Below are 26336 nucleotides of genomic sequence, written 5' to 3'. Positions count from 1 at the left end.
ACAACCAACAGCCACACAATTCGAGAGGGGAAGGGAACTCATCGACCCCAGGCCTGCCGACACAGCCAGGTTTTAACGGCTTTTCGGAAGGCCTGGAGAGAGGTGAGGGTCCGAATCTCTGCGGGGAGCTCGTTCCAAAGGGCCGGAGCCGCCACAGAGAAGGCCCTCCCCCGGGTAGTAGCCAGATGACATTGGCTAGTAGACGGAACCCGGAGGGGGCCTAATCTGTGTGATCTAATGGGTCTTTGGGAGGTAATTGGCAGCAGGCGGTCTCTCAAGTACCCAGGTCCAATACCATGAAGGGCCCTCCCTGATGTTGTTGAGCTACATTATTCAATATCCTTGTCAGTTGATGAGGTCATGACGCTGTAGAATTTAAAAACTATGCAAAGCCATTGTATTAGGTCAATAAGCATAATTGTGTTCACTGAGTAAACCACAGCTGGCTGAGTTTGTACAATAGTTAGTCAAACCAAACAAGGCCATTTTGTGCCATTGCTTGACATGTGAACCAGGTCAGTGAGTGTGTAATATAAAATCTTTTTGGTGCCTAGTTTAGAGTGTTTTCACAGATTTTCCAACAGCGATCTGTGCTAGGTTTACTCTAGTACTCTTTAGTTCTTACTGCCTCTCTTATTTCAGTACTTGGAAGATGCTATTGATTGTAAACTGAGCTTACAGTACATTGCAAAAGGAAAAGGAATATATTTTTAGGACAGAGTAGATTCTGGGCAAATGGATGCAGCCTCTACATTACAGGATTAATATTAATTCCAAAATATTATTATAGATAAAGATTGAAAGTTAATATCATTATTATCTCATCTTCACAGTCTTGGCTACCTGCTGGCATTGAATGTAATAGTAGACTTATTAATTAATGTATGATTTATACTGAACTTCTGGAGTCCTCTGTTATTATTACCTTTTATTGAAATTCGGAGAATCTACACTATGTTATCAGAATGTATTGATGAAATTATGCATTGTGACTAAATGGGAGACTAGCTTTGGAAACACAGACTTAATTTAGAATGATGTCTGAACTGAAACAGTTTTAGAGGCTAGCATTGTTATGCTTTTGTAGCAAAACCAACCTGGATTTGAGGATCCTCAAACGAACCCATATTTAATTATATGATACTTATTAGAACCATCTTCCTGGAGTCATAGCATCCCTCAGAATAGTTTTCTTTTCCTTTTCTGGTTAAAGATGAACTGGAACTTATGATGGCTTCCAAATTACTGCAAGCTATAGTTTTGTTCTCAGTCCAACACTAGATATTGAAGGCTCTAAACTGTACTGATTTTTGTTTAACCTTAGTTAAAAGTAGACGTGCAGTTTGCAGTATCTGAGATTATCCTAGCTCAGAAGAGAACATAGTTATTTGGCTTACACTTTAATAGGCGTGCATGAAGAGGAACAAGTAAAAACCTCTGCTTTTTGTGTTCCTCTGAGTTTTCCGGTGGAATTCTCACATTAAAAATCCCATTGAGCAGAAAAAAGCCTATATAAATTGCTTGTAAGCATGCTGTATTGGGGAATAAAATGTACCTAATTGGTATTGATTAAAAAAAAAGGATAAGAAAACATGACAGAAAACATGTGTTGAAAAACTACAAACATTATATAAAACAAAACAAAAGTAATTCATTTAAATTACATCGGGCTCATGGTAAACCAATTAAATTATCAGAAAAGGTGTCTGAAGGATAAGATTTAGAAAGCTACCTGTTTTCTCCCAGTAGCTGGACTATAGCTTATGATTAGACAAAAGACTGATTTTATACAGTTTCTGAGAAATATATATACCTTAACTAATCTTAAAATCAAATTGGAGGTTACCCTGTTTCCCTGAAAATAAGGCCTCCCTGAAAATATTGCAATATAGCAGCAGCCATGAGGTGACCACGCTCGGCACCTCCTGCACCTCAAAAATAATAAGACCTCCCCGAAAATAAGGCCAAGAGCTTATTTGGGGAGTCAAAAGAAAATAAGACCCTGTCTTATTTTCGGGGAAACAAGGTATATTTTTCCTTTGGTTCCTAATTCCATATAGATGTTCTTGACTTCTTGATCTGACTGATGCTCATTCTTAGTAAATTCATCCTGAAAATACTTTGATCCCATTATGGAGGATCAGTTCTGTAACTTTTTAAAGATTTTTCTTTCCCAATTAGGTGCCCTCCAGATACATGGACTTCACTTCCCAGAATTTTCCAGGTAGCATGGTCATTGCTAGAATTGTATGACTTCAGTTCACATATTTGGAAGGTTGGTCACATTGGGAAAACACTGTCTTAGATGTTGCTGAGCCATACCTCTCAGCCTCTCTGGAAAGACATGTTGCATAGCTCAGATTGTCCTCGATTTACTACTATTTGCTTAGTGACCATTTGAAGTTAGAACAGCGCTGAAAAAAAAGTGACCTTGACTGTTTTTGAAACGTATGACCATTGCAGCATCCCCATGATCACATGATCAAAATCCGGACACTTGGCAATTGGTATGCATTTATGACAATTGCAGTGTCTCAGATCATGTGATCACCTTTTGCCACCTTCTGACAAGCAAAGTTTTAATGGGGATACCAGGTTCATTTTAATAACGTATGAATAACTTAACAACTGCAGTGATTATTTAACAAATGTGTCAAGAAAGATCGTAAAATGGGGCAAAACTCCATGTTTTGATTAGCAGTGGAAATTCTAGGCTCAATTGTGGTCTAAGTCAAGGAATAAGTCAAGGACTAGCTGTATAAGACTGCTTCATCACTACTATTTTGCTTTTTGGAGAGAGCAGTTATAGGTGTGTAGAATGTTATAATGGTAATGGAATATAGATAAGAATAGAGTATAATGTGAAAGATCAGCTGTCTTTCTACTTAGTCCACTAATGACAATACATTTATAAATCTGTTCAGGCTAACAGGAGAATTGAAATTGGTGTCTCTTGCTTAGAGTTGTTTGAAAAATGTCTGCTTTTCCTGTGCACCGCTTGGAGAGTCCAAGCGACGGGTTAAATCAGTCTGGTTGCCCTGGGACTGAGGAATCTTTTTCCTTGGCCATGCCTCCTTGTGTTCCTTGGCGCCAGAATTTTTCCTCAGTCTGCCCGTTCAGGACTTATATTTGTGAGCTCCAGCATAATTTATCTAGGCTTGGACTCTCCTTCTAGTATTTCCCTTTTCTTTTTCCTTAATTTGTTTAGTTTATAATTAACAATTCATTTGTTTCCCCTTTTTGTTTCACTTTGTTTGAATTCTCTCTCTTTTTTCCCCCAACTTTCCATCTTCCCTCCATCATTCCCCTCTACCCTACTTCCCCTCCCTGTCTACCACTCCTCTCTCCCAATACACTCCCTCCCTTCCTTCTCCCCCTCCCTCCAGTCCTCTCTCCCACCCTCTCTACCCCTCTTTCTTCTATCCCTCTACTCCTCCCTTCGGTGTCTTTCTACAATCTATTAATATATTCAGCTTGTCCTATTTTTACAGTGGAATTAAAGAGCAACAGTATACAAGTGCCATCACGTTACTTTAAAATCTAGCACATACTATATATCCCCCCTCCCCCCTAACACCCCACCTCCCTTCCCCCCCGACCTCCCAGAGCCCGTAAACGGTATAGATTTTTAACAAACACAGTCTAAAATATATTAAGACAAAGGAAATAAAAAAAAAGTTAATAACATCTCTGCATTGAACTCAGCTTCTTCCTGTTGCACTAAATTCCTGTTTGAATTCTCCTAGAGACTGGGAGGTAGGCGTGCTGGTGGTGGGTGCTCCATTTGCCACGCCATCTTTGGATGGCAGCAGAGAGCTGCCGCTTTTACTTTAAAGCGCGGCAGGAGTGGTAAGGCTTCCGGCGTCTGCTGGCGTTTCTCTTTTTGGTTGGAACTTTTCTCGCCCTTCGGAGGGTGTAGCCTGCCGCGGAGGGGTGCGTGGCCACTTCAATTCATGCGGCCATCTTTACCTCCACCTTCTCCCTCGCACCGGAATGGTGACCAATTGGGAGGGCCTAAATTCGCGCCGTTTCTCTCACTGGCGTTCCCGCTCAGCCACGTTTCTGCAGATAGCCGCAGGGTGGTTAGCTGGCCTTGATCGGGTCTCCGGCTGGGTCACTTCCACCCACAGCGTTTCCCCAAGTGGCGCTGGCGTCTTGGCCACCTGGTGGTCATACACTGACTGGATTCACTGGACTCATTGCAGAGCCCCAGTTTTACTCCTCTGGATCTTTTTCCACAAACTATTCCTGCTTCCACAATACCTGCATGTCATCTGATCCAGCACCAGCCACCAGAGTCTCCTTCCTCTCCTGACTTCCACCTGAATTGGCCTCTTGTCTGAAGTCTGTGCCATCAGGCCATGAAGCATCCTGGCCCATGTGACTCCCCGGACGGTAGACCAGGTCCCTCTCAAACCCCTAGCAAGGGAACTTCTGCAGGCAGGAGCAAGGGGGTAAGGAAGGGCAGGGTGGCCAGTCAGGATAGCCATCCCTATAAGGCACCTTCCACGGCTATTCTCACTAGCAAAATTGCACTTGTATAAATTTATTTTCAGGCGTCTTTGGCTATTGCTGGAAACAGTGCGCTCAGTGTAGGTGTCTTGTAATGCTGTTTGCTGAGGGACATCATGTAACAGATTTCAGACCGTGATTGCAAAAATTTGGAGAACTATAAGAGAAAGTTGTGTGTGTGTGTGTTGAATTCACAAATATCTAGTGGTTGTCCAGATGTTTGCAGCCCTGTGGAAAAACCTAAGATTTTAGGCAAAAAAATCGTTAGCAACCTATCTGGATCTGCCCTGGGGCAATTTTTGTGACAAAATCTTTATGGACAAGAGTACTTTATTACTATAGCTACAATTATTATTGGAAGAGAATATTTGTGGCTTAGTGTATTTGAACTGTGGAGTTCTTAGTATTCTCTGAACTTGGGTATTTTCTTGCAGATTTTTCATTAGCCAACTAGGTAACATCAGTGCTAGAAAGGAGTTTGCTCTCTGTTTATATACCAATGGCTTGCCCTAGCAAGATGGTTCTTTGAATAGGCAGTTGTTTTCTGTTATCTTATTTGGTTGTGTTGGTAGTTCCTCAATTAGGGTATTGTTTACTGCTTGATTGTTAATCTGGTATTAATCTTGGTCTTAATCTAGGTGCATTTTGGGGGGAAGGGGAGCTGCCTTGTATCTTAAAATACAATAGCAGAGTTGGAAGGGACCTTGGAGCTCTTCTAGTCCAACCCCTTGCCTAGGCAGGAAACCCTGTACCGTTTCAGACAAATGGCTCTCCAACATCTTCTTAAAGACTTCCAGTGTTGGGGCATTCACAACTTCTGGAAGGAAACTGTTCCACTGATTAATTGTTCTAACTGTCAGGGAATTTCTCCTCAGTTCTAAGTTGCTTCTCTCCTTGATTAGTTTCCACCCATTGCTTCTTGTTGTACCCTCAGGTGCCTTGGAAAATAGTTTGACTCCCTCTTCTTTGTGGCAACCCCTGAGATATAGGAACACTGCTATCATGTCTCCCCTAGTCCTTCTTTTCATGAAACTGGACATAACCAGTTCCTGCAACCATTCTTCATGTTTTAGTCTCCAGTCCCCTAATCATATTTGTTGCTCTTCTCTGCATTCTTTCTAGAGTCTCCACATCTTTTGTACATTGTGGTGACCAAAACTGAATGCTGTATTCCAAGTGTGGCCTTACCAAGGCATTATAAAGTGGTATTAACACTTCATGTGATCTTGATTCTATCCCTCTGTTTATGCAGCCTAGAACTGTGTTGGCTTTTTTGGCAGCTGCTGCACACTGCTGGCTCATATTTAAATGGTTGTCCACTAGGACTTCAAGATCCCTTTCAGAATTACTACTGTTGAGCAAGGTACCACCTATACTGTACCTGTGCATTTCGTTTTTGTTGCCTAAATGTAGAATCTTACTCTTTTCACCATTGAATTTCATTTTATTAGATAGTGCCCAATGTTCAAGTTTGTCAAGATCCTTCTGTATCTTAAGCCTATCTTCTGGAGTGTTGGCTATTCCTGCCAGCTTGGTGTCATCTGCAAATTTGATGAGTTCTCCATTTATTCCCTCATCCAAATCATTGATGAAGATGTTGAAGAGTACTGGGCCCAAAACAGAGCCTTGGGGTACTCCACTGCATACTTCCCTCCATGAAGATGCAGTTCCATTGAGGACTACACATTGAGTGCAGTTGGTCAGCCACTTACAAATCCATCTGGTGGTGATGCTGTCCAACCCACATTCTTCTACTGGTAGTAGGTTATGGTCTACCTTATCAAATGCCTTACTGAAGTCCAAGTAAACTATATCGATGTCATTCCTCTGATCCACTAATTTTGTCACTTTGTCAAAGAATGCAATAAGATCTTCCTTGGGTGTTGTCTTGTCTCACTTTCACAAATGTCCAAATAGGGTGAAATGAACTTAATTTGTAGTAAGATGGTTCTTGTACACTCAAAACAGAATATTGCTTTTTAAAAATTGTCCCCACCTTCCAGTTATGAGCATTGAGAGATCAGAATTTACTACAGTAATTAAGAGTAAAGGTCCAACTGTTTATGAAGCACTTTTAATCTTTTAGGGAGCCTATTAGAATGTATTTCAGTTGGTTCAAGTTTTATATATGTAGTTTGGATTTATTATAAAATGAACATAGGGGGATGTACTCAGGGAAATCTCTTCAAATGCTTACTAATCTTACTTCTTGCTTTCTCTCTCTCTCTCTCTCTCTTCTTCATTTTTTCTTGCAGTTCCTGGGCATAGCATTTCTTGGAATTGGACTTTGGGCATGGAATGAAAAAGTAAGTTAATAACAGCAATCTGTACAGCCAAATAAATTTAAACAGGTCTCCCAATATTTGATTTAAAAAAAAATTCCTTTTTTAAAAGGTACTTTGTTAAACACATTCTACATGTCACAAAGTTTGTAAGTAGTACTCAATTTATTGCAGTGAGTTGTTGGTCATGATGGTCATTAAGTGGGTCTTCATATGACCCCACCCAATTTTATGATGTTATTTTTTTTGCAAGAAACCAGAAGGAAACACTAGGTTCTGGCAAAAATGTTGTAAATTGCAATCATCAAACCATGGTTGCAAATGTCCGTAATTGCAAGCAAGTTGCCTACCAAAATGTGGACACATGATGGAGGGTGGTGATGGCCACCAGAACTTTGAATTCTGGTTTTAAGTATCTTTGTAGTGGGAAGGTCCATTGTAACTTCAAATGGTTGCTAAGCAACCAGTTGACATATCCTGGCAGTAGGAAAAGGGCTCCCAAAATGTTAGAAGAAGCATGTAGAGTGGCACTTTTAATACACTCTCGGGCTTACTCAAATTGTATCCTCACTTTATTTTTTAATTAGATTTCTTTATTACTGTAAATCCTTTTAGACTCCTGGTGGTTTGCAGCAATGAAAAACAGACATAATATAATTAGGTGACTTTGGTCCAGTCATTCTTTCTATCCACAGAATAATTGTTGAGGAATAAAATGACAGGGGAAACCATTACGTATAGTGGTTTCAACTCATGTAGGAAAGGTAGGATATACATCTAACAAAAATAAATAAATTTAACAAATATATTAAATAAAACAATAGTGTATTCTAAGAAAATCAGTAATAAAAATAAATAACATTATAAATATGCTGTACAAAATGAAAGATGCCAAGGATTCGGTTCTGGAAAAGCACAATTGGCTGTTCCACAAAATAAGTACATCACAGGAAAATATATCTGATGTTGGCCCTTCTGATGTTGGCCCTACATGGTATTGGACCTGGGTACTTGAGAGACCGCCTCCTGCCAATTACCTCCCTACGACCAATTAGATCCCACAGATTAGGCCTCCTCCGAATACCATCAGCTGGCCAATGTCGACTGTCGACCCCTCGGGGGAGGGCCTTCTCTGTGGCTGCTCCAGCCCTCTGGAACGATCTCCTCGTGGAGATTCAGACCCTCACCACCCTTCAGGCTTTCCACAAAGCCGTCAAGACCTGGCTGTTCCGGCAGGCCTGGGGCTGATGAGTTCCCAGCCCCACTTGAATTGTTGTGATTGTTGTGTAGCTTTTAACCTGTTTTTTGTATCTTGTTTCTGTCTTGTTTGTTTTTTGTATCTTCCCCTTCCCCACTTGTTTGTTAGCCGCCCTGAGTCCCTCGGGAATAGGGCGGCATACAAGTATAATAAACATACATACAACATACATATGGTTTTCTGGCTTCAGCTGTCATGTCAGAAAAATGGGGGATCACCTGCGGCTTAACCCAAGAGAATTGCCTTGGACAGGTTGACTCAGGTTCGAGGAGCCCATCCTGTTGATAGCGTGCTTTTAAAATCAAAACTGCACCTTGAATTGCTTCCAGAAATACGTTGTGCAATATACTTTTAAAGTGTTAATATAGATGAAAGAACTGGTTAAAATAGACAGTGTCTTGAAGTGATTCTGCCCTGTTTTATAAAACAAGGAGTGTCTTCAAAATGATGGTTGTTATGACTTGTTTTTCCACTGTTAAAAAATGACATGCATTTATCTTTACCCTTATTTTGGCAGTTTTCAGACTCAGATAATTAAAACCTGGATGGCTTATTTCTGTAAATGAGATGACAGTCTTAGATATAAAGGAGAAAATGAAGTTTGAAAGAGACATATTAAAGAATGGGAAGAGCCTAGTTCTGTCCTAAGAAAGTAAGAATTGCAGGGAATTGTTAGAATTATATGTATCATTGAAATCCCTCTCTTCAGTTCAGTTCACGAATCTTTTATTATGCAATGAATTGTTTATATATGTTAAAGCTTGTAGTAGGTATAAAAGATTGCTTGGTTTAATTTAGGGGGAGACAATGTGTGGGCCTTCTGATGTTGGATGCTCTGTTGCAATTGAGAACATTGGGATTGTGTTGTCTATCCCTGATTTAATTGATAATCTCCAAATAGATTAAACAACTAATGTCTTTGTAGATTAGTGTTTCTTAATCTGGCAATTTACAGAGGTATGGACTCCCAAGTCCCAGAATTCTTTGTAGCTATATTTAGCACTGACTAAGTCCATATCCGTTTCAGTCGGGTTTCAGGCCCGGATACAGCATGGAGACAGCATTGGTCACGTTGGTCGATGATCTCTGGCGGGCCCGGGATAGGGGTTGTTCCTCTGTCCTGGTCCTATTAGATCTCTCAGCGGCTTTCGATACCATCGACCATGGTATCCTACTGCGACGACTCGAGGGGTTGGGGGCACCGTTTTACGGTGGTTCTCCTCCTACCTGTCGGATCGATCGCAGTTTGTGTTGACTGGAGGGCAGGGATCGATCCCGAGGCACGTCACTTGTGGGGTGCCCCAGGGGTCGGTTCTCTCACCCCTCCTGTTTAACATATATATGAAACCACTGGGTGAGATCATCCGTGGTTTGGGGGTATGGTATCATCAATATGCTGATGATACCCAACTTTTCATCTCTACCCCAAACCACCCTAACGATGCCCTCGACGTGATGTCCCAATGCCTGGAGGCTGTGCGGATCTGGATGGGGAGGAACATGCTCAAGCTCAATCCCTCCAAGACGGAGTGGCTGTGGTTTCCGTCATCCCAATTTGTGCATCTTGTTCCATCTTTGATGATAGGGGGAGAAATTTTAGCCCCCTCAGAGAGGGCTCACAATCTGGACCTCCTCCTGGATACACGGTTTAGTTTATAAGAACACCTGACAACCGTGACCAGGGGGGCCTTTTACCAGGTTCGCCTGGTACGTCTGTTGAGTCCCTTTCTGGATCGGGATGCTCTGTGCATAGTCACTCATGCCCTCGCCCTTTCTTGCCTGGACTACTGTAACGCTCTTTACATGGGGCTGCCCTTGAAGAGCACCCGGAAGCTTCAACTGGTCCAGAATGCGGCTGCACGGGCTGCCATGGGGGCACCCAGGTACTCCCATGTTACACCCCTTTTAGGCGGCCTGCACTGGTTGCCGGTTGTCTTCCGGGTGCGATTCAAGGTACTAATTATGACCTTTAAAGCGCTCCATGGCTTAGGCCCAGGGTACCTGCGAGACCACCTACTGCCACTGGTAGCCTCCCATCGTCCAGTGTGATCCCACAGAGTTGGCCTCCTCAGGGTGCTGTTGGCCAGACAGTGTCGGTTACTGACCCCCAGTGGGAGGGCCTTCTCTGTGGGAGTGCCTTCCTTCTGGAATGAGCTGCCCCCTGAGCTTCGTATAATCCCCGACCTCCAGTCCTTCCAACATGCCCTAAAAAGTTGGCTTTTCCAGCAAGCCAGCCTGGCCTGAACAAAACAAATCAAATTATTGATTACTGTTAATTTTAATTTGAATTCTCATTGTCAATTTTAATTGGGTTTGGGATATCCTGTTTAATTTCTTCTTAACTTTTGTATTATATGTTTCTTTTAATGTTGTACGCCGCCCTGAGTCCTTGGGAGAAGGGCGGCATATAAATCGAATAAACCTAAACCTAAACCATACCTAAGTTGTTGAGGTTTAAAAAGACTGCTGTGGATGGCCTTCCTTCTGTAATCCTTAGCCAACATGGATTTTGGTCCACTTGTTTGAGGATTAGAGGAGATCACCCATGAACAAAACTGGAAGAAACCAGTTAGGGAAGACTGAGTTAGTACAATAAGTCACTTGAATGGATTTGGTTGAGCTTAGGTCTATCTCATGTAGCTGTACATTTAAGCAAAGCATTTCTTTCTTTTGGGAGAGAAATGCTGTCTTAAGAATTTGTTATGTGGTGACTGCAGGATAATCAAAGAACTATATAAAATGAGGCAGAAAAAAGTTATTTTTATCTCGTTCACTTGTTAGAAATTAAATGCAGAAATTCAGGACTGATAAAATACATTTTTTATCTAGTGCATTTGCTGCCAGCAATTGTAGTAATGGCAGCCAATTTGAATGGCTTTTGAAAAGGGATTTGGCTAGAACATTATATAGTATTAATACAGCTAAAAAAGGAAAAAAATGATGAATACAAATAAAAACACAGTATAGACAAGAATAGAAAAAATAAAATATAATTATTTAGCTACATGAAAATTACAGCTCAGATATTGTACAATAAATCAAACACAGATTCAGATGGTCTAGTCTACAGACTGAGAATTAACACATTTCATCAACCAGTCATATTTTATCACCTGGTCCAGAAGCGTTTTTCCAAAAACATGTGATTATATAATTATTTAGGTGCAGTAGATCCAAAGATTTTCATAGATAGATATCCAAATAGCAGTAGCAATAGCACTTAGACTCATCTACCGCTTCATAGTCCTTTGCAAGCGATTTACAGAGTCAGCATATTTTCCCCAACAATCTGGGTCCTCATTTTACCGACTTCAGAAGAATGGAAGGCTGAGACAACCTTGAGCCGGTGAGAATCGAACTGCTGAACTGCTGGCAGCCGGCAGTCAGCAGAACTAGCTTGCAGCACTGCATCCTAACCACTGGGCTACCAGTGCTCTTGTTTGGAATGTAGTTTAATATTCCTGAACATATTAGAGTGTGTTGTTTATTGTGTGATGGGGAAATTGCCAATCCAGCTTTCAGCCTCAAATATCAACTTTTATTCCTAGAATGCCAAGATAATAAATAAAGGTGGTCATTAAATATTACGTATGTTTTTCTGCATTAGGTTAGGTCACAAGATGTAAATTGGTAATATCTCCTGTCTTGCTGAGGTCCAATATTACAGGGTTAATATTAACACAGTACTACAGATGAGGCTGTTTATCAGATATTGCATATCCTGGTTCTCTTCTGCTGTGTGTAGTGTAATAATGAGGGAGAGAAAATATTCCTTCTTTCAGGTTACGGAAGTCTGTTTTGAAAGGATAAGCTATTTCATTTTTCAGTTTTTTAGAAGATTAATATTTTATTGAGATTTAGTAATGTGTATGGACATACTTGGATGTAATTAGGAGATAAAAGGGCAGGCTGAGCATCTAAAGATTAGCTTTGCTACACATTCTTAGTGTCTCTCCTCCATTATTGCTTTTCTAACCCTTCAATAAACCATTTTGGTCAGAATGTCATTTGTGCTAAATGACATGTCATGACTTTTTCACAAAGGATATGGCTGTGGGCCTGATTGCATTGGTCGACTAATATATGTCAACCCAGAAAGAATTTACAGGAAATAATCAGAATGTTTGTACAGAATGTTATTAATCTCTCCTCGACAGAAATGGCAAATGTTAGAGTGGCTCCTTCATTCTTTCCTTGAAAGGGAAGGGGGAGTGACAGTAAAAACCCGGATACATCTGTGATATATTTGTATTCCTTGTTTTCCCACTCTCTCACCTCTTCTTCCTTTTACATTCACTGCCAAAGGGAGTGCTGTCCAACATCTCTTCCATTACTGACCTGGGTGGCTTTGATCCAGTTTGGCTCTTCCTTGTGGTTGGAGGAGTGATGTTCATATTGGGCTTTGCAGGATGCATCGGTGCTCTGCGGGAGAATACTTTCCTTCTCAAGTTTGTAAGTAACTCTACCAAATTCGTCCTTAGAGAATAAGCCTTTCCCCCCCTGTACAAATGTGCATCGTTTTAGTTCTTTTAAAAATTTACTTCAAGCTTTTTTTGGAGACTCTTGTCTTTTTAAAAAGTACCTTAAAGTCCAGCTCAGGTGTTCAATTTGAATGGGAAGTTTAAACATAAGTAAAAGAATGGGATGATCACGCCTCACCAGCTTAATGCTGAGTGGAATTTCTGATAAGTTCTTCTTTAAATGGAACCACTGGTAATTCTTTCTTTAAATCTTACTATTTAACCTTCATTTTAAGTAATCTATTGTTATAAGAAGTGACATAGAAACAACTATGAATAAATAAATAAATATTATGACACACTGAGGCACTGAGAAGATCGGACCTTTGCATATAGTTCCAGTTAATTTATGCATGTTCTGTTCATGCTTTTTGTGTTTACAATCTTGAGTCTTGGGATGTTTCAGCATCAATTCTGAGATGTAAATGTTTATTTTAGTCATTGGTGACTTCCTTTGACAATTACAGGGAGTATAAATTTGATAGATAACTTAAAAAGTAATAATAATTATCTGCAGCAGAAAGGTCTCAGTCTGGCTCACATCAACTAGTTGGTCAAACAATTAGCTGGATTAGTTAGTTTTCTGCCATTAATTGGCCGCAGGACATTAGCAGTCCATTTTCCTGCTAATCATATTATCATTTGAAAAGCATGTCTGGTTCCCTGCAATACCAAAGGTTGCAATTGGCCACTCATGGTTTAGATGAATATATTGCTGTAAAACAGTCTCATTGGTTGTTTGAAAACTTGGAAACTAATTCCAAAGGAAATTAAATATAGAACTATTTGAAAAGGTAGTCTTCATGCTATAATACATGTGTAATTCATTATTCCTCTGATATGGTTTTTGCTGTAATTGTTTCTCAATGAGGCTGGCAAAAACAACAAACTGTACTCACGTATACTTTAAGCACACCCAAAAGTGTTGTGCGTAAAGTATATGTATAGTTTGTTGTTTCTGCCAGCCTTACGGAGAATAATGAGCTGTAAAATGAGTAAAAATAGCTGTAGTATTATCAGTTTTTATCCATGTGATTCTTTGGTATTGCATTCATTCTGAAGGTTTTCTTGAAGCCAATAAATTATTTTACTTCTTTGCAGTTCTCCGTCTTCCTTGGAATAATCTTCTTCCTGGAACTCACAGCGGGAGTTCTGGCATTTGTTTTCAAAGACTGGATCAAAGACCAGCTGTATTTCTTTATCAACAACAATATCCGAGCATACAGAGATGACATTGATTTGCAAAACCTCATAGACTTTACCCAAGAATATGTAAGAGCTCCTTCTTTCTTTAAGATTTGACTGTGGAACCTACATGGCCCACTATATGTGGTGGAATCCTACAATCCCTACCATCCGTCATTTTTATTCATTTGGATAGGAATGACTAGGAATTGTAATTCTGCAACATCTGGTGGGCCATTTATAATTCTGCCCGTAGTCATTTGAATACTGAGATGAGTGGCATATGAGTTTGATAATAAATAAATAAATAAATAAATAAATAAATAAATAAATAAACAAACAAACAAACAAACAAACAAACAAACAATAAATTAAATATATAACCGGTGAACCACAGATCTGCCAGAAAATTTTCCACTTTGACAGTGACTCTTGCTATACATCTGCAGCCGGTGGCAACATTAACCTTGACTGATTTCAGAAAGGCAAAGAAAGTCAGACCAGTATAGTAGTTGTAAGAAGTATTCTCAGTAAATACAGAGTTGTAAATTAGAATACAGGCTATGCTTAGAAGAAGGCAATGACCATATTTGTTGTTAAGAAAAGTATATGAAACTATGAAGGTACTACAAGTCAAGCCCAGCTTGACTTAAGAAGTTTTCCCCATTGTACTGCTTGTGTTTCATTTCTTATCTGTTTATTTCTGAAATGTTTTCTGAAAACATTTTCAGGATGATTGTAAGCATGTTTCTCATTGAACTGTAATTAATGTAAAAATCAGTATTTGTTGAGAAATATTTTGCAGATTTCACAGCAAATGGATACACATGGTTTTTCTTAAAATTGGAGGAAATGGTCAACATTTTGAACAATCTTGTGGCCATAGCTTTTGTATTCAGTTAGAGTTCGAAGGTATTTCTAACTGTTGCTGAAGCTCTCTGGAAAATAAGCTGAATCGGCCAACATACAATAATAAACTATCTGTTTTGGATAAGTGAACTGACATATTTAGCTGCTGTGTCTGAGTTAATCTTCTTCTCCCTGAAGAAGCTTGAACAAGATGTGCCATTGAATGGTGCAGGAGTATGAACAGATTTCCAGAAAAGTTTGAACAAGCTTTTTTTAATATACACAGCAAAGGTGATTTGAGGTGATCCTGTCTGAAGTCTTATTTTAAGCCTAGGTCCTGCAAAATCAGCACCACAAACAAGTTGCATTAAATAACAGACTCCACATTTTAGTTATTCTCTCTCTATTGCACATTATTAATGTGTGATGTTTCGCCACAAAGGGTGGCGATTTTCTATATTTTCCACAATATTTGGTTAAGGAAAAGCACTGAAAAAGGAGGGTGGGGAATCCTATCTGTTTGGAGCATTGAAGGAGATGCAGTGCCTTGGGGGCTTTTACCATTCCTAGTTACAGGGCAGGGCTGTCAAACTCACGCCCCGCGGACTGTATGCATCACATGCTGGCCACGCCCGGTTTAGCGTAGGGGGAAAAAGTTGTGATATGTCACGTGACACAGTTATGACGCCATGAGTTTGACACCCTTGTTATAGGGAAACTAGCACTACAGTAAGGAGTTGAAAACTTTTGCATGCATTTCCAGTACAAAATAAATTGATAGAGTGATTTGGAATGGTAGCTTAGAAGAATAGCCGTGCCTGGCCCAAGTTGCCAGAACTGTGATGCCTCTGTTTTTCCCCCTTCCTAGTGGCAGTGCTGTGGGGCCTTTGGGGCTGATGACTGGAACCTCAACATTTACTTCAATTGCACAGACTCCAATGCTAGTCGAGAACGGTGTGGAGTGCCTTTCTCTTGCTGCACTAAAGATCCTGCTGTAAGTCAGAACAGAAGCCCGGCAAGGCTACTCTTCCATCCTGAAAGGACCATAAATCACAATGGGATTGTTCTTATACTAGGCTAGTGCCATCATAAATATATTTGCTTTTAAGGTATCACAAAGGTTGTTTTGCAGTGCTGTGGCAGACAAACATGGGCCATCCTTTTGGAATGGAGAAGAATGTATGTGATTTTTATTATTAGATCTGTTTAAAAAGTTAATTTTGAATGCCTAGTTTTCATATTGAAGGCCATAAAAGAAACATATTGCCAAATATGGCAAGAAACATATGTTTATCTATATTTTTGAACTTTTGAGATTGTGTGGGATTCACGTACCGATAGTAACTGGGATTGTTGCAACTGCCATCGTAAGTTGGCATGGCTGTATGATATTATGCTTTACAATGGTGATGCTAAGCGACAGTTTCTAGTTTCAATTAGAAGTAACTAGGCAAGGTCATGAGATAGACTTTTTGTTGAGTAAAAGGAGACATTTATTGGAAATTGTTTCTGTATTTTTATTTTTAGGAAGATGTCATTAATACTCAGTGTGGTTATGATGCCCGACAAAAACCAGTAAGTTTTCAAGACTTCTTTTTGGAGAGGAAATGGGAAAGAAGAGCTAGAAAAATGTTCAATGTTTTTTATTATTGTTCTTGCAGGAAGTTGATCAACAGCTTGTTATTTACACAAAAGGTTGCGTCCCACAGTTTGAAAAATGGCTGCAGGATAACTTAACCATAGTGGCCGGCATATTCATTGGAATTGCATTATTACAGGTGACCAGTTCTTTTGAAAAACTGCAGAGTATAATCCATCCTCAAGAAAGACTCCATAGAGTGAAATGAAAATTGAATCTCTGTGTATAGAATAATTGATTTATTAATTTTTGAAAAAAAGAAAGTGCATTTGGGTCTCATTGATTTCAGTCTTGTGGTGAACTTGGATAATGCAGAATAAATTATAAATATTTTGCTGGAAATTATGATGGAATTGATGCTGCTTGCTTTTGGATTGCCCAAACATAGTGGGTCTGTTTCTCTAGTACACTTCCAAAGCAAGCTGAAAGACCAAATTAAGTGTCCTTTTAACTTAAGTAAGTAGTCTCGACTTGGTATCCTATTCTTATTCATAGCAGTAGGAAAATATTTTGCTCCAGGTATTTGGATTGTTGTTTAAACCCTGTGCTGTTGAAAGTTAAACTCTTTTCTTAAAACTTACTGTATTTTTCGGAGTATAAGACGCACTAAGGAGGCAAATTTTTAAAAAAGTTTTTGCACTCTGCAGACCTCTCAAAAACCACCAGTTTTTCGTGAAAACGGGCCCATTTTTTTTTCAAAAAAAGGGGGCATGAATAGCCTTTAGGAGGCTTATAGAGTGCTCCTGCCCCCCCCAAACGAACAAAAAATGGCCTGTTTTTTTCAAAAATGGGCCCGTTGTTTGTAAAAAAAAAAGGGCATGGAGGCTTAGAGTGCTCCGAGGGGCTGAGGGGGGGGGGAAATTGAGCAAAAAAAACCCTTTTGTTTTTCGCTCATTTCTGCCCTCCCCAGCTCCCAGGAGCACTCTGAAAACCTCCAAAAGGCTATGCACAGCCATTTTGGTGAAGGGGCGGGATTTTGGGAGGCAAAAAAAATGCTGTTTTCAGTGTATAAGACGCACCCAGATTTTCAGCCTTTTTTTTTATTCTGAAAAATACGGTAACTATAAAACTTAATTTAAAAAACTTAAAAATATCACCTTCATCTGCATTTTCAGAGCTGCTGTTCCCAGGACAATTCTGATATAGTGTACTTTTATCTCACATATTAAAAACTATTTTCCTCCCTCCAATTATTACATGCTGGAATACTTAATATTTCACAGTAAATGTGATTGTATTTGCATAGTACACTCAACTGCAAACTGGCCAACCATACAATATTTGAGGCCAGTGTGTTGTGTATACATGACTGCTAATTTGTGGCCAAGTGTGTCATGTGTCCCAGAAAACCTGAGTGAAACATGCTTAACAAGGAAAAAACATTTCAACTTTAATGTATAAATGGTAGCCATTGTGTTAAATTTTGTGGGTAACTCTGGCTAATTCAAATTTCAAACTGCATTTGAAAGTTAGTTCCAGCTTAATGTGTGCATTTCTTTTCTTCCAGATATTTGGCATATGCTTGGCTCAAAACTTGGTTAGTGATATTGAAGCTGTTCGAGCCAGCTGGTAAAACTCTTTAACGTAAGCTACGCAAGAGCTTGTGGGTAACCACAGTTCTCAGAAAGCTCCATGCGACCCACATGGACTCAGAGCTATGTGAAAATGGGAAACAGAGAAGTTTTAAGTTCTCAACTGATGAGAAGAGCACCACACCTTTGTTTATTCCAGAACGAGTAGCTCCAGCCACCTAGTTGTGATGAATGCTATTAAAACCGCCAGTCCAAAATGTACTGAGCCATGAGTCTCTACTGTATCCTTGACTGAGTAAACTGGAGGATATTTCTTCCGTTTCTTGTGTTTGTGTGTGTGTGGGGGGGGGAGTGGTCTGTGTCAATGGAACCTCAGTAGATGCATCCTTTTGTTGTATGTGTTGCAGCAGATCCTCAATGATGCAATTTCCTTTTGCCATTAAAGAAGAGACCAAGAGACCTATTGTTTCTTTGGAAAGAAATCCCGCAAAGAGGCAACTACTTATCTACTTCTCATAGGCTTTGTTTTCTGGCAAAAAAATCATCACTCTTCCACAGGAAATTCAGTTTCTGTTCTATTACGTCCTCTGTCGAATAACAACAGCTTTAATTATTTTCCAACCTCTTGAAATCTTTTTTTCATTGGACTGTGGAATCAGCAAACTTCAGGAAAGACATAAAATAGAGATAATTCTCCATCTGTACTAGTTGCTAGCAATATGTACACGAAGAGATGAAGATATTCCTGCTGGGTGGTTTGATGATGAGATTGACAAATGCGATGAACTTAGAAGCAGAAACAAGCACAGTGTATTCAGTTTCATGGATAAAATGAATTGTAAAGAAACAAATCTGTTTGGAATAGTTTTTGATATCTTTACTTCATGTAGTAGGGCAAATGCTTTTTGTCACATTATAACCCTTCCTAAGTATCTCTTATGCCCTCTTCCTAGAGTTGGTATAAACCTTTTAAAATTGCTACTTGTTTTTAATTTGCTCGATTTGAGTGGGCTTCCAGTTCCAACAAACGTGAATGAAATGCTGACCAATTTGCATTCTTTGGTTTCTATTTTGTGCTGACTTCGTTACCACTTAGTTGCCATTGCATTTCCTTTTCTGTCTAGTTAAAGTAGAATCCTTAATGAAATATGTATCTCTCCCTCATTTTTCAAGCAGGAGCAACATTTGAACAGCAATAGTGTGTGTGCTTGTGTATTTCAATGAGTGCATTGTGCGTTATTTTCAGTAAATGCATGAGCATCTAGGTTTTTTGTCAGGGGTGTTCAATCTTGGCTACTTTATGAGTTGTGGATTTCAACTCTCAGAATTCCCAGCCAGGTCTGGCTGGGGAATTCTGGGAGTTGAAGTCCATAAGTTTTGAAATTGCCAAGGTTGGACACCTCTGTTTTAGGTGTTTATGTATATTTAAGTACAATGCTGCTTCTGTGAAAAACAAACTGAATTTGGCTGTCAAAGATATGAGTTTGGGCTTAATCCCACTCTTTTTTTCAGGGTTGGCAGTGGAGAAATGACAATCCTTTCAAATTTGGCAGTGATTGAAAATTATTGCTAAATGAAGTAGAACATGGAAAAGATAAATATTTGGGTTCTACTGGTGTGCAGTAGCTATTTAGAAACATTAATTTCCCCAACCTGTTGTCACCAGAAGTGTTAGGGATACAATTCCAAGAATTCACAGCTAGCATTGATAGGCACCAGGTGGAGGAATGTTGCCCTAATTTGAGAAGGAAAATAAGTAAATGCATAAATGTCTTCTTCAACACTCCAGTTTTGAAACCAGGGCTAAACATTCTAACTGCATCTGGTATGACTTCACACGTTTTGTCTGGGGAGCTGAGTTCTGATCAGACTTCCAGAATGGGTAACTGAGGTTCATTTACACAAACAGAACTCTGCAAGTTATATTTGTGTTAGTCTCATTCAGTGAACAGATTCTCGTTAGTTTTTAGTCAATGAATCGATTAAGTGAAGGAAACAAACAATGCAGAATAAAACATACAGTGGATGAAAATTGAATGAATTCTTATGAGTCTCTAGTACTTAAATAGCTTAGTTGTAGTACATTCCAGAAACCAAACATGAAAGATGCTGATGTAAGATGTACTGAATAAACATTCCTTCTTTTTGCTGCTGTTGTACATTTCTGAAAAATTTCCATGTTTTTGCTTAGGTATAATAATGCTATAGTAAAGATGCTTAACTTGTTTTCCATTTTTCTTTTTCAAATATTTTTTTCCTTCCATTATCAAGCTGTTTTATAACTGATCAATGGGTAGACCATCATATTATAGATATGATTTTCTTATTAATGAAACAAAGCTATGTGTGGTTAGGCATATCATTCTATCTTTTGGTAAAAGATGTTGAAATATCTTACTGACTGTACAGCATTAAGAGGTTGTTTTCTTGGTCCCAGTGGTGAATAATCTTAATAACATTTTTATATATAGAGAAAAATGGCAATCATTTTGTTTGCATACAAAGCATGTTTATTTCTTGGAGTCCTGCAGGAAATCAGGATCTCTTATTTTTTTAAACTAGTTCCCTTACTTTGTCTTGGTCGTGTCCCTAGGTGCAAATAGATAATGTAATTTTAATGATCGGGTATGTATTTGCCTTCTATTTGCCTATGCATGATTAAAATTCACATATTTCTTCCAGAATCCACATTTGCTTTTAAAACAAGGGTGAGCTTGAGAGAGTTTTCAAATAACTTTCTCATAGCAAATGCTCATTCCAAAAGGTAATGGAAAACATTTTGAATGTGAAATGTTTAGACATAGAAATCGATTATTATGATCTTACCAAAAAGGTTCAGAGCTGAAAATGATCCCATTTCAAGCATGAAACATCCTGATTTTTTTTTAGCTTAAAATATTTTGAATTACAAATGTTCTACACACTTCTATCCCCCCCAGTCAAACATAAACCTCAGAGATGCTCCATCTGGCAAATAGAATTTAATTAATAATAGGCCCTAACTAATGTAAAGCTACAGTCTTTGTATCATGGAAACTTTACAACTGTAACGTGAAGTTTTTTGAAGTAATAAAATAGGTGCCAATTATATGTCTATTGAGAGTGTTGAAATACGATAGGTAGTCCTCAAAAATATGACAATAATGGAGCCTGCTCATTACAGTTGTATGTCTTGGCAGGCGTTAGGTGAAACGCCTCATCTAATGACCCCTTCCTTTCCTTGCTCTCCCCAATGAATTATTAAATGAATGTGTGGGTCTTTAAGTGGAGTGGGGTTCCTCCTGGATGGGGGAAGCCTTTGGAGGCCTAGCACAGACCCAGGCCCACCTTGGCCCTCCCAAGGCCTCCCTTGCCCCCAAGATGCTCCATGCTCCACTTCCCATGCCTTTTCTCATTCCCACTGAGTCCTCCCAGGCCATACGGCCTGACCCCCCCCCCCAAAAAAAAATACCCCAGACCAAATACTTTTCTCCTCACTTACCTTTTGAAGAACTACAAGGCCTTCCAGAGGACTGAAATGGCTACCTTCTTTGCATGGCTACCTGGTTGCGAAAGCTGTTGTCATTTCCTCCTACCTCCAAAGTGGCAGTCGTATTTGGGTCACCCCTGCAGGGCCCGGGGAAACAAGCTGCTGCTTTTTGCCCCTTTAACTAGGTCTACGCAGTGCTGCAGAAGCTTTCTGTTGCATTCAGAAGCTTCTGCACCCGCAGACCTCTCTTTTAAGGCAATAAAATGAAGCGATTTGTCTGGCAGCTGCCATTTTGTCTCCACCCACAAATGGGTGAAGACAAAATGGCAGCCATACTTGGGGCACCACTACATGGCCCAAAGACAAACTGTTTTGTTTTGCCGCCTTAAGAAGGTTTGCAGTAAAAGGAAGCAGTTTGTCTGGTGGCTGCCATTTTGACCCCCGGCCACAATTTGGATCACTGCCACGCAGTCGGTTGTGTCTTCCTTTCACAATGTGAGCTCTGGAGAGGTTCAGAAGATTAGTGTGGGTCATGTAAGCCCAAGCACTGTGGGGTGGAGTGGGAGGATAGAGAGATGGAAGGGTGCTGCAGGGCCCCTGTGGTGGGTCATTCAAGGTGAATTATTGCAGGGCTGCTATTACCACTATTAACATTTGTGTTGACAGCACCAAAGCACAGGGCTGCTGCGACCCTCGTAACTTTGACATGGGGTCATGTGTAGCCTTTGGGAGGCGCGGGGGGGGGGGCGCTGTGGTAACTTTGAAAATGTATTAAATGAATGTTCTTTTAATTGGACTCAGCAATTGGATCCTTTCTGTATTTTACTTATGTCTTTTAGGTTTTGTGTAGTTTTTATTTTTTTAAAAAGTTGGTAAGCCACCCAAAGCTAAGACGGGGCGGCCGATAAAATTTACAAACAGACAAGTAAATGGCCTGTCGTACCTTGAGGACTACCTATATTTTGTAGCTTTCTTTGCAAATTCATATTAAATGACATAATAAGCACATATAATAAGCACGTTTGCCCGAGGGAATTTTCTGACCAAGCCCCACAATACAACGTGATATACTGGTAAATTTGGGTTATAATCCGATTTCTCAATTCAAATCAGCTGGCCTCAGAAATGACACACTGTAAAATAGTGAGTGATGGAGAAATCAACAAAATGGAATAAGGGCAACAGTCATTGCCATTAAACAAGAGGTATCCAACCTTGGTAATTTTAAGACTTGTGGACTTCAATTCCCAGAATTTCCCAGCCAGCATGGCTGGCTGGGGAATTCTGGGAGTTGAAGTCCACAGTTCTTAAAGTTGCTACATTAAATAGATCAGTGTTTCTCAACCTTGTCAACTTGAAGATGTCTGGACTTCAACTCCCAGAATTCCTCAGCCAGCATTCGCTGGCTGAGGAATTCTGGGAGTTGAAGTCCAGACATCTTCAAGTTGACAAGGTTGAGAAACACTGAAATAGATGTACACTATTCATGTTTTCAGGTGCCCCTTTTCCTCTTTGAAAGGAGGGTGTTGTTTTTTTTTAAAGAGCAAGAGAATTCATTATCAAATAACAGCAGAGTTTTCAGATGCTTATTAGAATGGGGGGAAGAAGTTTAGAAGAGTTTCCAGCAACCAGAACCATGCAGGTATTTGGGAACAAAAAATGCTTGAAGGCAGCAACTCCCCAGAGCGAACTTTACAAGTTTTGGTATGTGTCAGTTTGGATGTAAATGCTTAATGTTGAATGTTAATGCTCAAATGTTAAGAAGTTAAAGTTTGTAGCTGTTGTTCATGTCTGTCCTTTCCACGCTTTTAGAATAATTGTACTAAATAGTACTGTAGTTATTGACAAGAAGTCAAAAGAATCCTTTCAAATGATACCAGTACACGTCAAGCAAGTTTGTGCTTCATGCCTGCCTAACAAATTGCACATGTCATAGATTATGTTTTAAAGAATTTGTGTATCAGTGTGTTGCTTGCTGCTAGATCTCCCTACATATCACATCATGAAATTTGTATAGTAATGGCTTAGTCCTATGTTAACAGAAACAACTTTGGAGAGTGGCTTTGCTAGAAAATTCTGTAAATATTTTTTTCTGAAAGATTGTTGATTATTTTGTTTTTTTATTATTGGTCTAAGCTTTTGCTAAAGAAACGGCCGTGTCTAGAAACTGTCTTGTGTTGCCAAATCCACCTTGGTTGAAATGTTCTAAATCCTGTTTTATGTCTTCTGGTCTGAATCTCTGGAAATCCGTTTGTTTTGTTTGTTATCATCTTCGAACCAATTCCTGTTTCTATTAGATAGTCATTATATGGTGGTGTGTACATCTCGGAAATATAAATAATAGCATGTCTGTAATCATTCCTGCATAGGTTTACACATATTAATATGTATTTATTTTGAGAAAATGGAAAAATCCCATCCCTTAAAAAAAAGTTTTGCATATCTATTGGTTGAAACCTAAACTGCTTTAATAGCCTGCCATCTAGTGTTTGCTGGGCACTTCTGCAATTTAATGAATTAAGAATTGTTTAACTGTTGTTACTTTAATTCAGCAGCTTTGAATACTTACAGGTTACTATTATTATTATTATTATTTGCAGTGAATATAACTGTAACTGGTACAAATGTAATGGTTTCTGTTCTTAATCAGTAACCCAGAAAAAAAAATCTTCACTGGTCACCATTATCAAAAAGTGGCACAATTGTGTTTTTATCCTCTTTCTGCCCCTACAATAATCTTGTTCAGTAGAGAGAGATTCCGTATTCAAACAGTGGAGGCCTAATTTTTTGTATCTGTCTAGCTATGGGGTCATCTTGGGCCACATAAGATTTTGCTGGAGTTGCTGTATTGTGTGCCTTTTCTCTTTTCCATTGATGATGCTTAGTTCTGTAAGACCTCAAAAGTTTTGCTAGCGAGTTTTTCCAAGTCTTATATTGTGGATGCAGATTTCTCTTGATATGCTATTTCAGTTTCTTCAGTGGCTGTGTCAGCTATTGATGTTTGTAGACAAATTATAGTTCTTCCTTAGTCTTTTATGGCAAAGTGTCAATAGAGTACAGTTTTTGGTGTTTTCACATTCCTGCCTTATCTTATTTTGGCACATAACTCTTCTGTGCATTTTATGACTGAGAAAGTCACAGGGAAGGCAACTTGTTTGATTCATGGAGACAGGTAAAAAAATATCACACCGTCTTTTCAAAGGGCAGGTGTATTTTAAGGCACACTTACCTTTATTCCACAAACCTGCCTGTATTTTTCTTCTGCAGCCCACTTCTTTTTTTAAATACCAGTGAATTTTTTTAATGGACTTACTCTACAGAAATTGCATCCTCCATTTTCATTTGGAAGACTAATTCCTATATTTGATACAATCTAAAGGAAGAGTGGGGTGTTATCCCTGAAAAAAGATTGGGAGACAGCCCATTTTACATGTTTATTCCCAATGGGGTTATATTAGATGATATATGAACATCTATGGCTGGACTGTAGGCTTGAGATTGTGTCTCTTGAACATTACAGGAAAAGTTTAGGTTCTCTAGAGAAATTTAATCCAGGTTGAAGATTCTGTTCTTATTCCTGTGCTCTTTTTTCCCCAACACTGTAAGGTTACATCATGGATGAAAAAAACATGGATTTTTCAGTATGTATATACTGGTGTTGCCCCTTAGTCTTGTGTAAATCTGCTTTCTTGTTTTATGCTTCTCTGTTAATTGCATATAACACAGAAAGAGAACACACATCCTTAAGTATTGTACAGGGTATCCCAGACTCACCTTGTCGGAATGGAAATGTTAGTGTAGCTTATGTGTGCAGTGATAGAGCAAGAAATGCAGAAAGGCCTCCCTTGGGAACATAACTTAAATCTCACAATCGGTCTTATGAAATCAATTTAGATCAAAAGATAAAACAGCCCTCCCTAGCAAGTTGCCTTGGTCTTTAAACTCCCAGAATTTCTTTCCAACATTCCCAGAGGTACCCTGAATAGAAATTTCACCCAGCATGTAAACTGACCATAAAAGTTAGAACTGCAGTGCCTAGCAGAAATCTACCTGGAACAAGTATTTCTGTTTTATTTTCAGAAAATTGGGGATGGGGCTTTCTAACTTAAGTCAGGTTTAGATATCGTGTATTAACTGCCAACCTTTTCTTCTAAACCATTGCATGTCACAATGAAGGCAATGACTGTGGTTTCTGTTGTAGTCCCCCCCCCCCCCTACTTACTGTATTTGAATGTACTTTACCTGTGTGGAAAGTCTTGTACATTGCTGAATTGATTGTAAATGCCAATTACACTTACTGATAATGGAAAGTACTGTTACAAAGAAAGTGCATGCCTGTACAGCTTGACTGAGATTTTGTCATCTTCACTCCCACGTGTTCCTATTTGATCTCAAAGTGGATATATTTTGCCTAATTTATCATTTCTTTCACACTAGGTTATATGGTAGCCGTGCAGCTTTTGCATGAAACTTTTACATGAAATTAACACAACGGCTTTGTGTTAGTTTTTAAGGTATTGAAAGTGGGATGCATCATGCTCTTTGTCTTTTTTTAAAATAAAGCAAATTTTCAGAATGTTTTAATACATTTATGAACATAGTTTTACTAGTTGTGCAGTATTCTGTATTTTACTTGAAATAAATCATTTTATATGCAATTTGTTAGTATGATTAGTTTTACAAATAAAATGGACTGACACTTTGCCTCTGTTCCTTGTTCTCACATATATGAAAGTTCAACTTAAACATTTCACTGGGGTGTTTGGGAAAACAAAGAGATGCTGAGATGGAATGTGATAAAATACTGCATTTATGTGATTAATGAATCTCTGATGAGCTCCTGTGTGTCATAAAAGCTCCTTGTAAAGAAAAAGTCACATAATTTAGATCCAAGAATCTTTGTTTTCATTTGCAATAAATGCAAATATATTCCATTAGAGCTTTGGGTCAGAACTCCCAGAAATCTTGGTTGGTTGCTTTGTTGGCTGAAACCTACCGGAATTGAAGTTAAAAACATTTGGCAGGTGTCATATCACCTGCTTGTTGAGGTACTGAATGTATAAATAGGCAAAAGAAAATATAGTACAGTA

At 39.1% G+C, this 26336-nt stretch overlaps 1 protein-coding gene across 2 annotated transcripts in view; it reads left to right on the top strand.

Moving 5' to 3' along the window:
• TSPAN5 (tetraspanin 5) overlaps positions 1-20009 on the top strand; it is a 66987-nt gene extending 46978 nt beyond the window's left edge. The window contains exons 2-9 of one of the 2 annotated variants that reach the window (XR_015697861.1): positions 6768-6818; positions 12358-12504; positions 13674-13844; positions 15475-15600; positions 16134-16181; positions 16268-16384; positions 17753-18058; positions 18223-20009. Coding sequence is in view for 1 of the 2 variants with exons in the window: in XM_087724123.1 (XP_087580249.1) it covers positions 6768-6818; positions 12358-12504; positions 13674-13844; positions 15475-15600; positions 16134-16181; positions 16268-16384; positions 17753-17818 (726 nt within the window). In the remaining variant the exon portion in view is untranslated. Of the gene's footprint in view, positions 1-6767; positions 6819-12357; positions 12505-13673; positions 13845-15474; positions 15601-16133; positions 16182-16267; positions 16385-17752 lie in introns of both variants that reach the window. The other variant, XM_087724123.1, reaches the window with a different exon arrangement.
• Positions 20010-26336: the final 6327 nt, after the last annotated feature.

The sequence above is a fragment of the Thamnophis sirtalis genome, unplaced genomic scaffold (assembly GCF_051295495.1).
Source record: "Thamnophis sirtalis isolate CommonGarterSnake01/CBP01778 unplaced genomic scaffold, rThaSir2_p1.2 scaffold_10, whole genome shotgun sequence".
NCBI classification, from domain to species: Eukaryota; Metazoa; Chordata; class Lepidosauria; order Squamata; family Natricidae; genus Thamnophis; species Thamnophis sirtalis.
The sequence above is the reverse complement of the archived record's forward strand: the minus strand, read 5'-3'. Positions and strand labels throughout refer to the sequence as shown.